Below are 16284 nucleotides of genomic sequence, written 5' to 3' on the forward strand. Positions count from 1 at the left end.
ACAGATGAGTACAGAGGGCACTGACATGATACACAAATATATTTTTTGGTAGAATAAAAAGCAAGAATACATTAAGGTCTTACATATACACTGGGGGAAAAAGGAAATATAATAGGCTAAGACAGGTTACACAGAGTCTGAGTACAATTTGATATATGTGTAAGTTGCAAAAAGAAAAAAGCTCAGAGACGGTAGGTGATGACAAAGCTACAGCATCATACTCTCATCACATTCAGTTCCCCCAGGAGTCAGGTTGGAGTAAATGCTAGCATTTAGTTGGATGAGTTGGTTACATAAAATACTTTGATTTCTCTCTCAATAACACTCTAGTGATTATTACTGCGTGATCTTAGCGTGCAAATATAATCAGTTAGGTAGCTGTAAAGAGTAATTTGACTTTTATGATGATAGTACTATTAAATCCCTTCTTGATACATTTTGGGAATGTGTGGGTGGGTGAGAATAAATTCCCCTAAGCAGGTAGTTATCGAATACACAGTATATACTTTACCATGCCATGGGAAATAACCGTAAGTAGTGAGGGTTTTGCTGGAGATAAAAGTGTAGTAGTGTGTCAGATTCAGTCCTGCGGTTTAAGCCAGGAGAGGTGTTACGGTGTTACAGGCTGCTGTAGATCCTCTTGATGGTGTCTCCTTCGTCCTTGGCGATGATGCCCTTCTCAATGTATGAATCAACCTGCTGGTCCATGAAGTCCTTCAGCTTGGACAGGTCATAATCTGGAAAGACAGACACAGCAAATGATGAGGTTTATAATCTGACAGAGGAAGATCGTGGAAGAAGATCACCGGGCTGTGGTGGATGGCGGGATAAATAATTAAACTCTTGAAGCATCATCTTAAGACAGAACACCCAAACAAACCATAATCTGGTGTGGTAGTTCATTATGAAGGAGGATTAAGGTCAAAGTTAGCATGGTCTGGGTTCAAGATGATACCACATGAAATAAGAAGACAAAAAGATCAGAGAGTGAAACCAAGTTCCCTGAAATACTACCTTTAAACATCTTTTCTAGAAGCACCATATTCACCTTGCTCTAGACAAATCATCATCATTTAATATACACCATAAGGCGACAGCTTGATGTAGCTATATATAGAGATGAACACAACCTAACTCTGTATTATCCATCATGATAACAAATGAGTTTCGGAGAGCGAGCAAACAGCTGCTGCCTGCACTACCACCACTACTGACTCTGAATAAAAAGGGAACAGAAGGACAGAGGACAGCCAAGAAGTCACACAACAACTTCTTGTGCCTTCCTAATGACATTTCTAGCAATTTATTGCGTTACATCCAGATACAGTTGCTTCGGCGATGACAAACATGACGTGCGCGAGGGATTAACAGAATGTGATTAGAGACAGCGCCACTTCTCTCAATCTTGACTGTGAGGTACTACGAGCCAAAACCAGGATGTCGCCTCTAGGTCCATCTGCTCCTCTGGCTAATCTGTGTAGTGTGTGGGCGTACACACACACACACACACATACACATGCAGAGTCTCTTGAGTCCTAATGGGTGCTTCTGGTAAACACAATAAATGGCCCGTTGCCCGTTCTGTTTCTATGACACTGCTTTTTGGTTGAAAAGGCTTTTGTTCCCCTCCAGCTGTACTTTCCTCTGAAGAGCGCATTGGAGGAGGGAGGGAAAATGAAGTGACAATAAGGATGAGGTGAAAATTTGAGAGAGCAGTCTAATGTGTGCTAGAAAAGTAGGTCCTGATGTGACCCTGATGAGCCACTGCAGGAAAATTGGGTGATTTTAGAGGCACATTGTGTGTGTGTGTGTGTGTGTGGGGTGATTTTAGAGGCACATTGTGTGTGTGTGTGTGTGTGTGTTCGTCTTTTCTGACACCATTATCTGTCTGTCTCCTCTGCCCAGATCACTGACAGGCAGGCAGGGAGGCCCTTGTTGTCCCAGACAACCACTCCACGCACCAGAATGCTAATGAAGTGTCCCATATAGAGCCAGGTCGGAGATGAGCACTGAACAAAACTTCCCTGCTGCTTCGGCCCCCCCTGCTCTGGACTCTGCAGTGCTGCTATAAGCTCAGCGACTTTTTCTTTTGTCTTTCTTTATTCAGTGGTTAAGATACACTCAAGAATCTAGGTCAAACTTTGCTTTTATGTATAATTTCTCTGCTGTTTTTCGGACTGAATCACCGGTTAATCAGCTCTTAGAGTAGATCCGGCTATTCAACATAGTAAACATAAATCTCACCGAGCTTAGAGCTCCCTTTTTTTTTTTGTCTGATACGTCCTACTGAGATGATTGCCAGTGGATAGATGGCCTGAACAGTGAGAACTCATTAACATTTCATTCTCTGCTGCTTAATGAAGCACCACTGGGCATTGATTTTACACTGTGGAGAGGCCAACAGCAGGATTCTCCTGTGAAGCGAGTGCACTGTGTGAAACTACCATAGTTTTTCACAGCTCTGCAGACCGATGCAGTTTCTAGGTCGTATGCAAATATAAATACACATAAATGCTTTAAGTCTCAAGACATGATCAGACATTGATAGTCTTTTTATGTTTTTTTTTTTGTTTGTTTTGTTGCGATAGAAGTGCTAATTATGCAGCAGGACAGACACACACACACACACACACACACCAACAGGATAAATGTCGAGGAACAGGTAGGAGGGGATAAATGAATAGACCTTTGTCTCTGAACAAGGAAGCTGTATCACGAGTAATTAGAACAGACTCATCAAGAATTATCCATATTCATGAGATTTGGAGTGAAGCATCTCTCCCGTGTATCCCACACTCATTTTAATTACAAATTGGGGCTAACAAAAGAGGCTTCAAATTTTCTGTTCTTCAGTGCGTCGCCACAGACCCGTTTGTGACCCAGCACAGTTTAGTGAGGGGGACGAGGATTTGCAAATGAGGATGTTTCGTTTTTTCGCTCTGGCTCTTTAAACTCAGCAAAGATCGGAGACGGAAGAGCAGTTGAGACTTATTAAAATAGAAATGGTAGCGCATTCAGCAGATGCACAAAACTTTGCTTTGTAGCTGGTTTGTCTTATCGATCTTCTGGTAAGCGTAAGTGTGTCTCACCATCTTTGCCTTCTTCTTTGCTGTGCTTCTTCAGCCACTCAATGTTCTTCCTGATGGCCTCCAGATAAGTCTCTGACTTGCCGGGCTGATCTGTTAAGAGAAAAAGAGAAAAAGAAAAGGAGACATGAAAACCTCTTCCTCTTCTAATGTATTACAAAGTAGAAAATAATTGAATAACTTCTTCTGTAGCACATTATCACTTAGAAGAGCCAAGAGTAAAGCATCTTCGACGTATCAATTATTCAAACCACATCATTTTCCTGAAGCAAAACGTGTACTTTATCTGCTTTTTACAATGCAGAAGCAACAGGGACACTCTGGCAGCCAAGATTGTACTTCTACATTAAACAAGCAGCACAGTAAGACATGTTTTTCCTTGTCCAAAAAGCACCCACTCAGTGTGGAGAAATCATAGCTACAATATGAGTACAGTTTGAGATTTAAGTTAATATGAATAAATAAATATTATATGATGCAACTCATTGCAGCTTGTTACATACAGATAGTACAGAGTTTACTTGATGTTATTCTGGATTCACTGCATTTTTTACTGGAATTAATTCCCTGGTTGTAATCCAGCTCTATATTTTATTTTATTTTCCTTTTTTATGCATGCGCTGTGTGCGTTTGTGCGGATTAGACCGATGAGCCGGTACAGGACGGAGAAAAACGGCAGCTGTGACAGGCCTGTAAGTGTTATTGGACTGGCCTAGTTCAGGGACAAGCAGGGACTTAACTATGATTGGCCTGGACTACACTGTGCTGTTTGTTTCCTGTCAGTCCCGCTGAGTGAAAACAAAAAGGTCTCCGCCATTACATTCAAACTAATTTTGAAGACCTTTCACTGAGGATGTTTTGCTTCATTGAACTTATGTGTAACTTATATGTAAGAAATCTGCATTTATTTGAGACACAACAAAACAAAGTCATGCAATTTACAAGGCACATAGTTTATCATTTTTAGGGCCAAAACTATATGAAATTATTTTTATCAAATTACTAAACAAAAGGCTAGTTATGTTTCCACTGGTCATCAGGATTGGATAGTGGACTGACTGGTCTCAGTTGATGGCTGCTCCTCCTTGGTTGAGTCTTTCAAATTTTCGTACTCCTTCTGCATCTTGGCGGCCTCGGCCTTGGTGTTGTCATCCTCATCCAAGTTTTTTCCTACAGCCACAAAACAGTACATGGAGCATTAAAAACTGTCGCTCAGTTACTGGTAGAGATATTAACTGTGCAGCAGTTGTTTTTCATTTTGGGAAATAAGCTTATTTGGTTTCTGTTGGAGATTAATTAAATATTTAATCTATTTAAATACTGAACTGTAATAAACTGTTTTATGGCTTTTACGGGTTATGTTCTGGACTGTTTCTTACACAGGAGCAGTGACTTCCTGGAGACTGCATTGTTGCCTGACAACTGCTCCCGTCCAAGAAATAGTTGGGCATATAACCCTGCCTAAAATATTTCATATATGTTTTTATATTTAGGTTTTTGTACTGATTAAACAAATAAGATATTCTTGGTGAGCTATAGAGGTGCTCATATAAAGCCAGGCTGGCTGTATATATATATGCTAATATATCATAATATACAAATAACATCTGACCATGTTGAATAAAAGTAAATGATGTTTGACATGAGGTTGGCTGTTTACCATTGGGTCCACTGAAGTCAGGAGGCCCGAGAGACTTGCCCAGCTTGTTCTTCGTCTGCATGGCTATCATAGCATCCAGGTTCTCTGCATGTGGATGAAACAGACCAAACATTTACTTTAGGTTTGATCAGCATTGTGTCGTCAGTTCACTCCACAGACGCAGAATGGAAAACCACTTAACCTTTTGAAAGTCCTACGCTGTTCCTGTGTGAGTCAGAGGGTGATTATCATTAGAAAAGGAGGTTTGATGGTCATGAAGCAAAAGGTTTTATAATGTAAAGTTAAAAAATATATACAGTATAAGAACCGCCTTTATAGGGAAAATGTATCCATAATTTAAAAAATGAATCTAAATCAGGCTGTCAAATGTAAAACAAAAACAACCACATTCATTTCTCCTGTTACCACAAACATTATAGCGGGTTATGCTTTCATAACAGGATTAGAGAAAAAGACCCAGAATCAGCCAGAGGATGAGACAAACAGATCATATGGATGAAAGAGACTAAAGTTAAGTGACAACTGATCCTCTCTGGATTAGCAAAGCAGTAAACATGATGCTGGAATATAGATAAAGCAGATGTTCTGGAGATACACACACCCCAGAGGTGAAATTTTTACCCCAAGTTCTCAGAAGACTTTACTTTACGTTGCCCTCTTTAGCATCATATAAGCACTCTTTAAACATTTGATACATTGTTTATAACACATTATAATGTAGTTGCATAAAGCTATAACAACAAGTGTTTGTTGATGTACAGTATGTCTGCAATTTCTGTTTTAGATGATTACAACTGTGTTTTACAATATTATCATTTGTAAAACATCATCAAATTTTTACAAATGATAATATAGTATATTATCATTTGTTATCTGTTTATACACCAGCCTCTGTTTATAGGTGCCTCACAAGATGAGTTATACACACAAATAAGCACTTATACATGCTTACACCTGCGTTATTGTGTGTTTATTTCATTTTTATGCAGGCCACTGCTTATAAATCCTAAATAGGGGCAGGTGTTGTAATATTCTGTATTATAGCACATATTTTGGTCTTTTACTTTATGAATTGAAGGAACAAGTACACCTCTGTGCTAAATCAAAAACTAAGGGAGATTTTCATGCCAAAAGATTATTATATATCTGGATATCAGGACACGAGGACAACAAAGAGATAAGAGAAACAGGAAGGTTTGACTTCAGCACCTTGGCTGAGCATCAAGCAGCCTTTCAATTTCCTCTCTCATCTAAATTCACCAGCCTCTTTTCCTTTCTTATTATCTAAGCATCTCACTTTCTTTTGTATTCAAGCCGCCCCCTCCTCCCACCTGTAGCAGAGTGGAGGCCCATTATTTCATTCTCTCTATCCGCCCCCCTGCCCACACACACACACGCACACACACACATGAACACACACAAACACCACCTTCCCTCCCTCTCCATCACTCTTTCTCTATCTGTCTTAAGGCTGTATCACCCTCAGGCACATTACCGTTGACTGACAGCTGTGTGTGTATTCACGTGTGTACCTTAGTGACTCATCAGGACATTACAGCCAAGTGGGGGTGGAAGTGGCATTAACATGTTGCTAGGCGATGGTGGGATTCCTCTTATCTCCTCACAACCTATACTACATAAAGCCAGAGTGGTTGCCTTGGAAATTCACATCTTGTGTAACAGTTTATGCCTGATTTGTTCTGGTTTCCAACACTTGACAGTGGATAATTTGCTCTTGACGTAAGTGACAACGGTGGCCAGCTGCTGCTAGAGGTCTTGAGGAGTATTAATTAATTACATAGTTCGGCTTATTGAGATTAATACAGCTCTTTTAGAGAGACATGTGCGTTGCAAACCAATTCTGATTGTCTCTTTCTAATTTTTTCTAAATGGTGTTAAATTAATCGTTTACGAAGTCTGTTTACGATGGGTGTTTTTCTACGTTTTATATCACTGTAAATTGAATTTGAGGACATCTCAATGGGCACTGGGCCATTTTTCACAGTTTCAATGTTAAATCACTAGAACATTATGGAAAACATAGATTAATTGACACACTAATCGATACTAACAATCATCCTACTGCAATAGATAGCACATCTGCTGAGCTGATGTTAAATCTGAAATGCATGAAAGGGGATATACGTTCTATTGTTTCTGCCTGGGGCTGAATTTCATGTGAACAGACATGGAGATGTTGGGTCTGGGGTTTCCTGAGGCTCAACAACCAACAGATGACAGCTGTCCCTTATAGCTGGATGACCTTTCCACTGGGTATGTGATGACCAGCCATAAAAAGTGGGTTGGTTATGCAGGGTGCCCCTGACACTAATCTGTCTGTACAGGCTTTACACTCCACTGCACCCGCTGATAGGGAACATTAGCTCGACTGAACACACAAAGAGTGGGAGGAAAAAGCACATATAACCCACAGAGACATAGAAATGCGTGCATGCTGCATGTCAGCTTACACAGTGGGAGGATTGATCTTCAAATCTTTCATCATTTTGTTCATCTTTGGAAAAAGCCAATAAATCAATGCTGTTAATGTGTTACGGCTTACCCAGGTAGGAAACTCCTTCCTCTGGCGTGATGGTGCCGTACTTCACCATCATCTTCACAAAGTCAATCAGCGTCTTCATGATGGTGATTAATGTCTCCCTCTCCTGAGTGTTTTGATCTGCAAACCAGCAAGCCGGGGGAGAATCTCAAAAACACCATTCAGCGTCACCGTTTTGTTAAAGGTTAATTGGTTACCATGGTGTTGAAGTTACCACATGGTGTTTGGCTGTTGGGGTTATGATGATGAGATAATTAGCTGTGTGTGTGTCTGTGTGTGTGTGTGTGTGTGTGTTTTTTTATCTGCACTTCTATGTGTCATAGAAACAAAGGCAAACAAAACAAGCATTGACTCATCCACGAGAACAATATTGCCATGACAACAACAGCTCTCTATTCCTGTTCTTGATCTGAAGAACGTCTATCTTTGGATGAAGGATGCTGTAGAGCAATAATCTAAAAGGTCCCAGCGACTTTGTGCGTTTTTACCTGAGTCGAGGCTCCTGAGCAGACGGTAGAAGTTCGGGAAATACTGCAGATCCTGGAGTCCGTCTTCAGGCCTCACCTCATTGCCCTCTTCAGTGTCTTTGTCCCAGGTGTCATCAGCTGTGTCGCCCCCGTCTTCTTCTACATCCCTGTCCACCTCATCCTCAATCTCATCACCATCACCTTCCTCGTCCTCCTCGTCTTCGTTGTAGCGGCTCCTGGGTGGCTCCCATGTGTCCTGGAAATGAGTTTTTGTTGTTAATGCTGTCATTCTAGTTCTTATCTTTTTTTTATTATCGCTGTTGTATCTTTGCAGGTTTTACCGCGTTTGCGTCTGAACCCTGTTCATCCTCCTCTCTTCTGGTTTCTTGGTCGTTGCTTTCAATGTCCTCAATCTCGTTGTTCTTGGCGTTTTTGCTGATAAGATCCTGGAGAGCCTCGGCCACCTGGTACTCCAGAGTATCTGCCTGACTATCTGTGATCTACAGAGAGACAAAGACAAAGAAACCGACTCAGGACACTTATGTATGTGATAACAAAAGTGCAGTGAGATGAGATAGAAGAGAACAGCATATACTTGACAATAAACCTCCATATATCACATATTGATCACTGTCACTGAGAAATACGTGTCAGGGAGAAAATTTCGGCACCGTCATAGTTATTAAGTGTCAAAAAAGTAATTCACAACTCATGGAACAGAGCACAATTACCACATCTCTACCTCCCATTGTGAAGAAACAGGGAGTGCAGAGAGTTCCCGTTGAGAAAATGTCATACGCTGGTGACACACTGTGTCAAACTACAAATGAGAGTACAGTCTGATAACCTTACCAGCCCCAATTTGAGCAGTTTGGAGACGATCCTGTCGAACACCCCTCTGTCATCCTCCTCGTATATCTTGTTTGCGATCTTCTGGACGATGTCTTCTGCTGTCAGCGGAGTGCCGTCAACCTGACGGAAACTCTCTGGGTCATCTGAGATATGAAAAGACAAAAACATGCTTATTAGTGGTGTGCAGGTATAAAGCAGGTGCTGTATTTTCTTTTTAAGTTTTTCTCTAACAGCCAAACAGCTCAAGATTTGTCGAAGATTTCAAGCTTCTTTTACTGTATCTAATGTATGTACTGTATTTTCTTCTACTTCTTCTCTCTGTTGTATCAGAAAATGTTACACTTGGACCTAGAAATAAGACCCACCGCTCATTATATGGAAAAAGGATTTGTCAGTAATAAATCCTCTCCTCATATTCAACATATCTGCAGTAGTGAGTACGAAAAGTGCAATTTTTACAGCTTGACTCTTACATAACAGTCCCTGCTGCTTTCCCAAGATCCACACACTATATAAATAAGCAATGCCAAAATACTTCTGCCTGTATTGGCGGGTTGAATCATCAGCATGTACTTTACCTTCAAACAACGGGCTTATTTCCGTCTCACTCTTGGAAATAAGAACTGAAATCCAGAGCGTGCTTGCCAAATTTAGATGTAGCGTAACCTGACGAGCTGCTTGTCATTGCCCGGCCGACCCCATGAATCAATGAAGAGTAGCACTCAGCGCTTTGTGTCTGAGTCACCTCAGAGTCTCTGCTTTATGCTGATGACTGGTATCAAATAACGAGCGTATGCAGTGAAATGTGTGCTGATTTGGCAAAAAATGTAGCTGCGATATCAGCAAATGATTGGATTTTGTGTGATCTTATAAATTTAATTGAAGGGTTCATGTTTGGACCAAAGAGAGTGATGACAGGAAAGGATTTCTTGTATTTTATATGAAATGGAGATGAGATAGTGATGGTCGGTGAGAAAAATCAAAGCCACATATATAAAAGTCTCCTGTGGGGCTGGGACAGCAGCCTAGCATTAACTTTCACAACCACAGTGTCTGAGAGGGAGAGGATAATCTTTGTCTCTTCCAAGCACGTGTTCTGTCTTTGACTCTATCTACCTGTCTCTGCTTATCCCCCATCACATGCACGTGTTTTCTCTGCCTACTCTTTCTCAAAATGTCTGCCTGGTGGTCTGCCAGTGACAGAACAGAAGCCCATGGCATGAGGCCTGCCCTTGGCGATGAGGGCAAAGGTCACACAAGCAGAGATGAATCGCGGTGGCGAGCAGCTAAACTCGCTGCACCTTTACAAATAACGGCAGGGTGTTGGAACAATAGTGCATGGTGACAGGTGTGCGTACCCTGGTACTTGCCATAGTCCATCCCGTTCTTTGTGGAGTCATAGTCCTCAGCCAGACGTCGGCTTTTAGTTGAATCTGATTCGTCTGGAACGAACTGGTCTTCCTTCTTAAGCGGCACCACGGTGGCCTCCTTTGATTTCTGGCCATCAGCCAGCGACTTCAGCACTGTTAAATCATCAAGGTCCTGCTGTGACTCTGTGTCCTTGGAGGCAGTGGGACGCTTGCTCTCTGAAAGGCAGCAGAGACAAAATGATTCAACTGGAGAAAGGCATGGCGGTGTTGAAGAAGAAGAAGATGAACTCTCACATTATTGTGGTTCTCAGTTCAGATGAAGCCTGTTTTTTACTGGAAGTGCTGCAACATAAACCCACTCAAGAGGCGGAAATAAAGTCATTAATTGATTGGCAATAAGGTTTCCGCTTACCAGCTGACTGCACTGCAGCCTTCACACTGTCCGCTTCAGCAATCTGTGATAATGACACACAACACACTAGTAAACTTCCATTCAGGATATTAAGATTGTTAATGTTTGCTGGGCTAATAGATAGGTTGTTTGACATGAGACCATAAAGCCCATTTCACCGGATATTGGGTGAGAAAATTGGCTATGGAGAAAGGAAAGCTTACCTGCTCTTGTACTGGTCTTTCTTCTGTTAACTGTCTGTTGTACACGGTTTTATCTGCAACAGAAATAATAAATATAAATATAAATATAAAAAATAAATATATATATAATAGGTCTAATTACTAAACTGGTGCATCAAAGCAGAGTTTATTATGAATAAACAGACCTAGATTTTGTAAGCTGCACACAGATAAACAGGCTTTTATGAAATCTTTGAACTAATCTTTGAATTTTTTTTACTTCAATCATCATTTTTCTCGTTATTTTTTAATAGATTTTCTGCTTTCAGACTTATGTTGTCCCTTTCTGCTCTCACAACTCACCACCGCAGAGGCAGACCTTAATCGGATTATCAAACAAAAGATTAAACTGCGGCGAAAATAGACCACAAGCGGCCATAACCTGAGACCAGGCGTCGTTAAAAGACCCACAGCCAGTAGCTGCTGAGCTGGAGCTCAACTTTCTAAGTTTTTTTTTGGTGTTTTTTTTCTTCATACTAACAGTCAACACGTTTGTAGATGGATTTAAACTGCAGTTACTGAATACAAAACATTATAAAAACCTATATACATACAAAGATGAACAAAAATTACATAGAAATTTCAATAATAGACTTGCTATTCATTTATTTCTGTGGATTGTACAATGTGTACATGTCATGGACACATTTAGTTTAAATCTCTGCAGATATTTATATATTTTTTAATGTTTAGATCAGTCATTTTAATCATAGCTTTGTACTGTTTTCCATTCTAAATCTAAAATTCAGATACCATGTGTGCTGAAGAGAGTTTAGTGACCTTGTTGCACTTTGTGGTGTTCATATCTAATTTGTAGCCTTGCACAGAAACAGTTTTTCCTCCAACGTTTCTCCTCTATTTTTACACAAATGCCATGCAGTACAAGTCCAGCTCCAACAAATCTTTATGGCTGGGTTAACTCACCGTCCGCTGAGGCTGTAGGTGTGGGGAAGGCAGATGTCTGGATCACTACATTCAGAGCTAGAAGCTGGAAAAGGACGAAAAGGCTAACTGATTTTGACGCCATCCTTGAAAGACTTGTCCAGGAGGAAGATAGCCTTCAACCTGGATGTCTTTGCTTTGTCTTGTGTTTTCTCTTTCCCTCCCCCTAGAAGAAAAGTGCTGGACAGCTCCGCTCCACTCCGGCCGCGCTATACTGGTGCTGAAACCGCCGTGGAGGCTGCGCCCTGGTTACCCGCTCTGTTAGACGCACCGGGGCGGGGAGGGGCTGGCCAAATCTCCGCTGTACTCTGGAGCTGTTGACGAGCCGCGGTGCTGAAACCAGGTCACCTCTCTATAATTATAACCAGATAAGCAGGGAGGCTTCTTCAAGCCCCGTGTGAGCTACAGCATCACCTGCCAAGGCAGTAATAGAGCCCACTACAACAAGACCTGCCCCCTCATGTCTTCACAGAGGAGAGGGAGGAGAGGGAGGAGGAGAACACTGCAAAAAGTGTCCACCACACCATCAGACTTTCCAGCTGGTGCTAAAATAGGGTTGACCAGTGGAAAACAATATTGCATTTATATGATTTTACATACTGCTAGTGGCAAAAGATATACAATTAATTAAGATAATTTGACAAGTGGAACTGTGGAGCAGACATTTTCAACCATCAATCAGAATGCTTTTATTTATTTTTTTTGCAGGAAAAATCCAGAAAAGCAAGACTGCACAGAAAAGAAGCCACATTTATGTTTTTATCATCCATCAAATGAACCCATAACATTACCATTAAGTGTTCAGAAGAGGCAACAAAACGCTGAGTTCAATACTTTTCGCAGCGTTTGAGCAGAAAAATCCGCCCATTCCGTGCGTCACACACAACCTGCGTCACGATTGTAGATCTTCCACTGCCCAGTCAATAGCAACCGTTATTAAAACGGCAAACAATTACACACATAAACAAAGGAGGGAGATATATTAGGGCAGTTTTATGGCCACTTTGCTTTCATATGCTCAGCGTATTGCTAATTAGATGCAGGCTTACGTCTGTTAGAGATGGGGTTCAGGTTTTATTATCAGGTTTCCAAAGTGAAGCTCCAAACAAAAAAGAAAGGAAGTGGTTTAATTTCCCAGTTCGTTTATTAGTGAGTGAAGATTGAACATCTGTTTGATCATATCCTGTCACATCAGGCAGATTAGACATAGATAAACATGATGATGATTTGGATGATGTGGCACGTTGCTGCTGTTAATCCTGTGGTTTATGAAAGCTTTATGTCAAAGATTAAAATGCACCCTCCAGACAAGTCTTTTCACTTCACACCACACATTTGTCATTATAACAAGCAGTGAACTGAGATGGCTCTCTCCCTGCAGAGTGAATGTTCCCACACACAGTATGTAGGAGTGAAGTTTTGTTGGCTTTCTGTTAAGATTTGGTATCATCGTTGGTTGGGAGCTATTAGTGGTTTGTGTTTGTCTATCAGTTACATTCAACAGAAAACAATCTAATATGCAAGCATGTGATATGATGTAACAGTCCTTTTTCACAGCAGGCATACTGGCTGATCATCAGTAGGAAAAAAGCATTTACACACAATAGCAGAACCCTGAAACCAAAGCCAAAGGGACTTCACATCCACACCGGTTTCTATTATTTTTTCTGATTAGAGTCAGATTGAAGCTCTAACTAACAGGGAAGTGAGGAAAGAAGTTAATTTCACTTTGTGTCCACCCACTCCTGAAAAGAGATCTCATGAGAACACCAGAGTGGCTGAGCTATTGGCAGGTTAGGACTGAAATAATAAGCAAGAGGGCAGGCCACACGTTCAGGACAATACAGTACATCCTAACTGTTTTTACTGTTTGTACCTCCACGAAGAAAACAAGATTCAGAAAACATTCAAAATAATGATTCAACAGTTTAGGGTCTTTAGTTTCATCATGTACGACTACAGGAATAATTACTGAGTGTTTGCTTTGCACTTGGCATGTCATCTTCTGTTGATCATTATTAAACTAATGAGTAATTGCAGGTGCTTCACCCAGTCTTTATCTTGAATATTATTTCCATGCACAATCATCTCCTACTTTCCTGCTGGGCAGGATTAAGTGTTAAAAAAAAAAATTAAATCAACTCGGTAAGGGTTTATCAGTAAGGTTGTTGTGTTTATTATATTAACACTAACCATGCTTCTGAACATATCTGTACATTTTGCAGCATTTTACAGGGCGTCTCAGCTTCTGCTTTCTCCTCTCTCATTCTCCTGTTCTGTCCTAAGGAAGGTTTGAGTGAGTGAAGACCAAAAAAACACAGTGCTAATATACCCATTTTTATATACCCAATTTTTATATATTCACTTAAGGTTATTAAGCAGGAGATGCTTTAAGATGGTAGAATTAATTCTGCCCCATCACTGCGCCCTGTGCAGTGCAGGATGGGATGTTTGCCACCTTTTGTAGGATGACTGTACTTCCTGTCCTCTGCCTGCCTCAGCAGTCTAATAACAGGCGCACTGCCAAGGGCAGGCCTGTCCGATAGTAAGAACACCAAAGAACATCTCTAAGGAATATCATGTAATTGTCCAAAGCCATGATCAGCAAAAAAGGAGATTCTGAGGACACGTACTACACTACTGACATCTTGTGTGTAGCAGCTGTAATTACACTCATCTGTTGGCCGTTCCCTTGACTACATGCCAACGTGTAAACAAAAAGCCCACTGTTCACTCCATGGAGAAAAAGGGTTTATCTATCTTCCAACCCTGAGAGAAATGGTATTCACAAGGACTTTCTGACCTTTCTGAGACCAAAAAAATGTCTTGTAAACAACTGGTTTGGCTCTAATTGTTTACTTGGCTTATTCACATGCTTCCCCCTCTTTGAAAAAACACTTCACTCCTCATTTACCACAAGTTGTTCTAAACTGTCAGATACCCTCTGGCCCAGTGCACTCAACTATAATGCATTTTCTCAAAGTCTAGCTATTAAACTCAGATCACACATTCACACATAGGCATTACTTGTTGTTAGAAGTTTAGTAATAGGTATTCAAGAATTCACTTATTCAACCTGGTGGGTGAGCACTACAGCAGACAATGCTACTTTAGACAATAATGTAGTTCCCATAGTTGAAAGGTGACATACAGTGGCCTTTGCAGTTAGGGCTCCAAAACTGTGGACTGACCTGCCTGAGGAGATCGGGCTGTGTCAACTTTTACATAACTTTAACATAAACCTTTATAAAAGAGCCTTTAGCTGACCCTTTTATGTTCTATGTCACATTTTATTTGAATCTATTGTTATTGTTGTTATGGTGGTTTGTTTTATTGTAAAGCACTTTGTAACACGACCACAAGGTGGTTATTAGCTGCCTGGAGCTGCTAGCCTTGTGTAAAGACAAGGTCTGGTAAGTACACTTCTTTTTAACTTCACACCAACTGATTTTGTTTCATTTTCAGGCTTGTAGTCTTCAGCCCCAAATGATTCTGACTCAAGTGACTTCACTTTGACCTGTACTCCCCGAGACCTACAAACAGACGTTGATGTGTCTTTGAGTACTTTCAGCATTCATATTTCTTTAAGAATGACGATTGAAGTTTCCCAACGTTTGTGCCATGCCCCTGATGTGACATGCAATTGTAGCTGGTTGTAATGGGAAAAAGAGAACATGAAGTGTTTTCGGGAGGAAAGGCAGCGTTGCACTTTTAGCACAATATTTATTTATGCCTTTGTGCTGTTTGTAAATGCTCTCTGACTCTCTTTTGGGAAGGTCCAGGCAGAGGCTGTCGACAGAGAACAAGGCTGAGATGGAAGGACAAGACTTTTCTCTTTCATATCAAACCCAAGGGGAAAAAAAACTGTTTGTACTTCAAAGGTTGAAGTGCTGACTTAAAGTTTTATTCCTAAAGGCAATTGAGTGGGAAGACTTCTATTTACGGCCTTTTAAAACACCATGCAGAGGACTTTATTTGTTCAGTGTTTTCCCTGCGGTCATTTGGAACAAACATCCCTTTGTGGGGACACGTTCCATTCTTTTATTCTGATTGCTATCTGTGGTCACCAGGCCTATGTAAATATCTTCCAGTTGAAGTGGTTTCTTTGTTCCAGTTGAACATTTGATTTAACTGAGAAAAAAACACAGTAAAATCCCTCTGATAAACCATGATATGAGCAACTTATTTCTAATTAGTTGCACTCTTCCCTGACTGTCATCTGTCATCTTCGGTGAGTATTAATGTGTGAGGAGTCGTTCCACCACTAGAGGTCTATGCTTTCCTCTCAAACACACAGTGCGGAGCCATGGTGAAAAAGTTACATGGAATCAGAAACAAAGGGAATGAGACGCAGAAATGTACAAAACAGACAAAACAAGCAAAAATCTTAACTAACCTCTTATTTGTTTTCATGAAAATTCATTTAATGAGACTTAATTGTGGGTAAAATGCCACTAAACACCTGTCACGCTGCCAGATCTGGCTTTATAATTTCCTTTTATGTTTCTTTTTTTTCCCCCCATTTGTACTATTTTTAAATGTTACCACCTTCGGGCAGTTCGAGCGAACGAGCCAGTAGTTCTTTGTATTCCTCAAGGGCATTTTTTTAAAGGTCACATGTCCTGCAGTGGGGATCAAACATGTGACCTTCCAGACGCATTATCAACAGTCAGGCCTCTCTTGCACCAGCTGACATTAAGCGACGATGCTGCTA

General features: G+C 40.8%; 1 protein-coding gene across 2 annotated transcripts; it reads right to left on the minus strand.

The window, feature by feature from the left end:
• Window positions 1-21: 21 nt before the first annotated feature.
• On the minus strand, window positions 22-12031 carry scg3 (secretogranin III). 2 transcript variants are annotated; one of them, XM_010731872.3, is made up of 12 exons: window positions 11553-12031; window positions 10611-10663; window positions 10408-10450; window positions 9984-10211; window positions 8626-8768; window positions 8115-8273; window positions 7795-8029; window positions 7310-7426; window positions 4747-4830; window positions 4146-4256; window positions 3090-3179; window positions 22-737 (listed from the first exon to the last, which is right to left on the minus strand). In XM_010731872.3, the coding sequence occupies exons 1-12, from the start codon at window positions 11653-11655 to the stop codon at window positions 619-621; spliced, it is 1485 nt and encodes a 494-aa protein (XP_010730174.2). In that variant the 5' UTR covers window positions 11656-12031; the 3' UTR covers window positions 22-618. The 2 variants fall into 2 exon arrangements, with proteins under 2 accessions (XP_010730174.2, XP_010730175.2); XM_010731873.3 differs by having other exon boundaries at window positions 9996-10211; window positions 11553-12030.
• Window positions 12032-16284: the final 4253 nt, after the last annotated feature.

This window comes from Larimichthys crocea, chromosome VIII, assembly GCF_000972845.2.
Source record: "Larimichthys crocea isolate SSNF chromosome VIII, L_crocea_2.0, whole genome shotgun sequence".
NCBI classification, from domain to species: Eukaryota; Metazoa; Chordata; class Actinopteri; family Sciaenidae; genus Larimichthys; species Larimichthys crocea.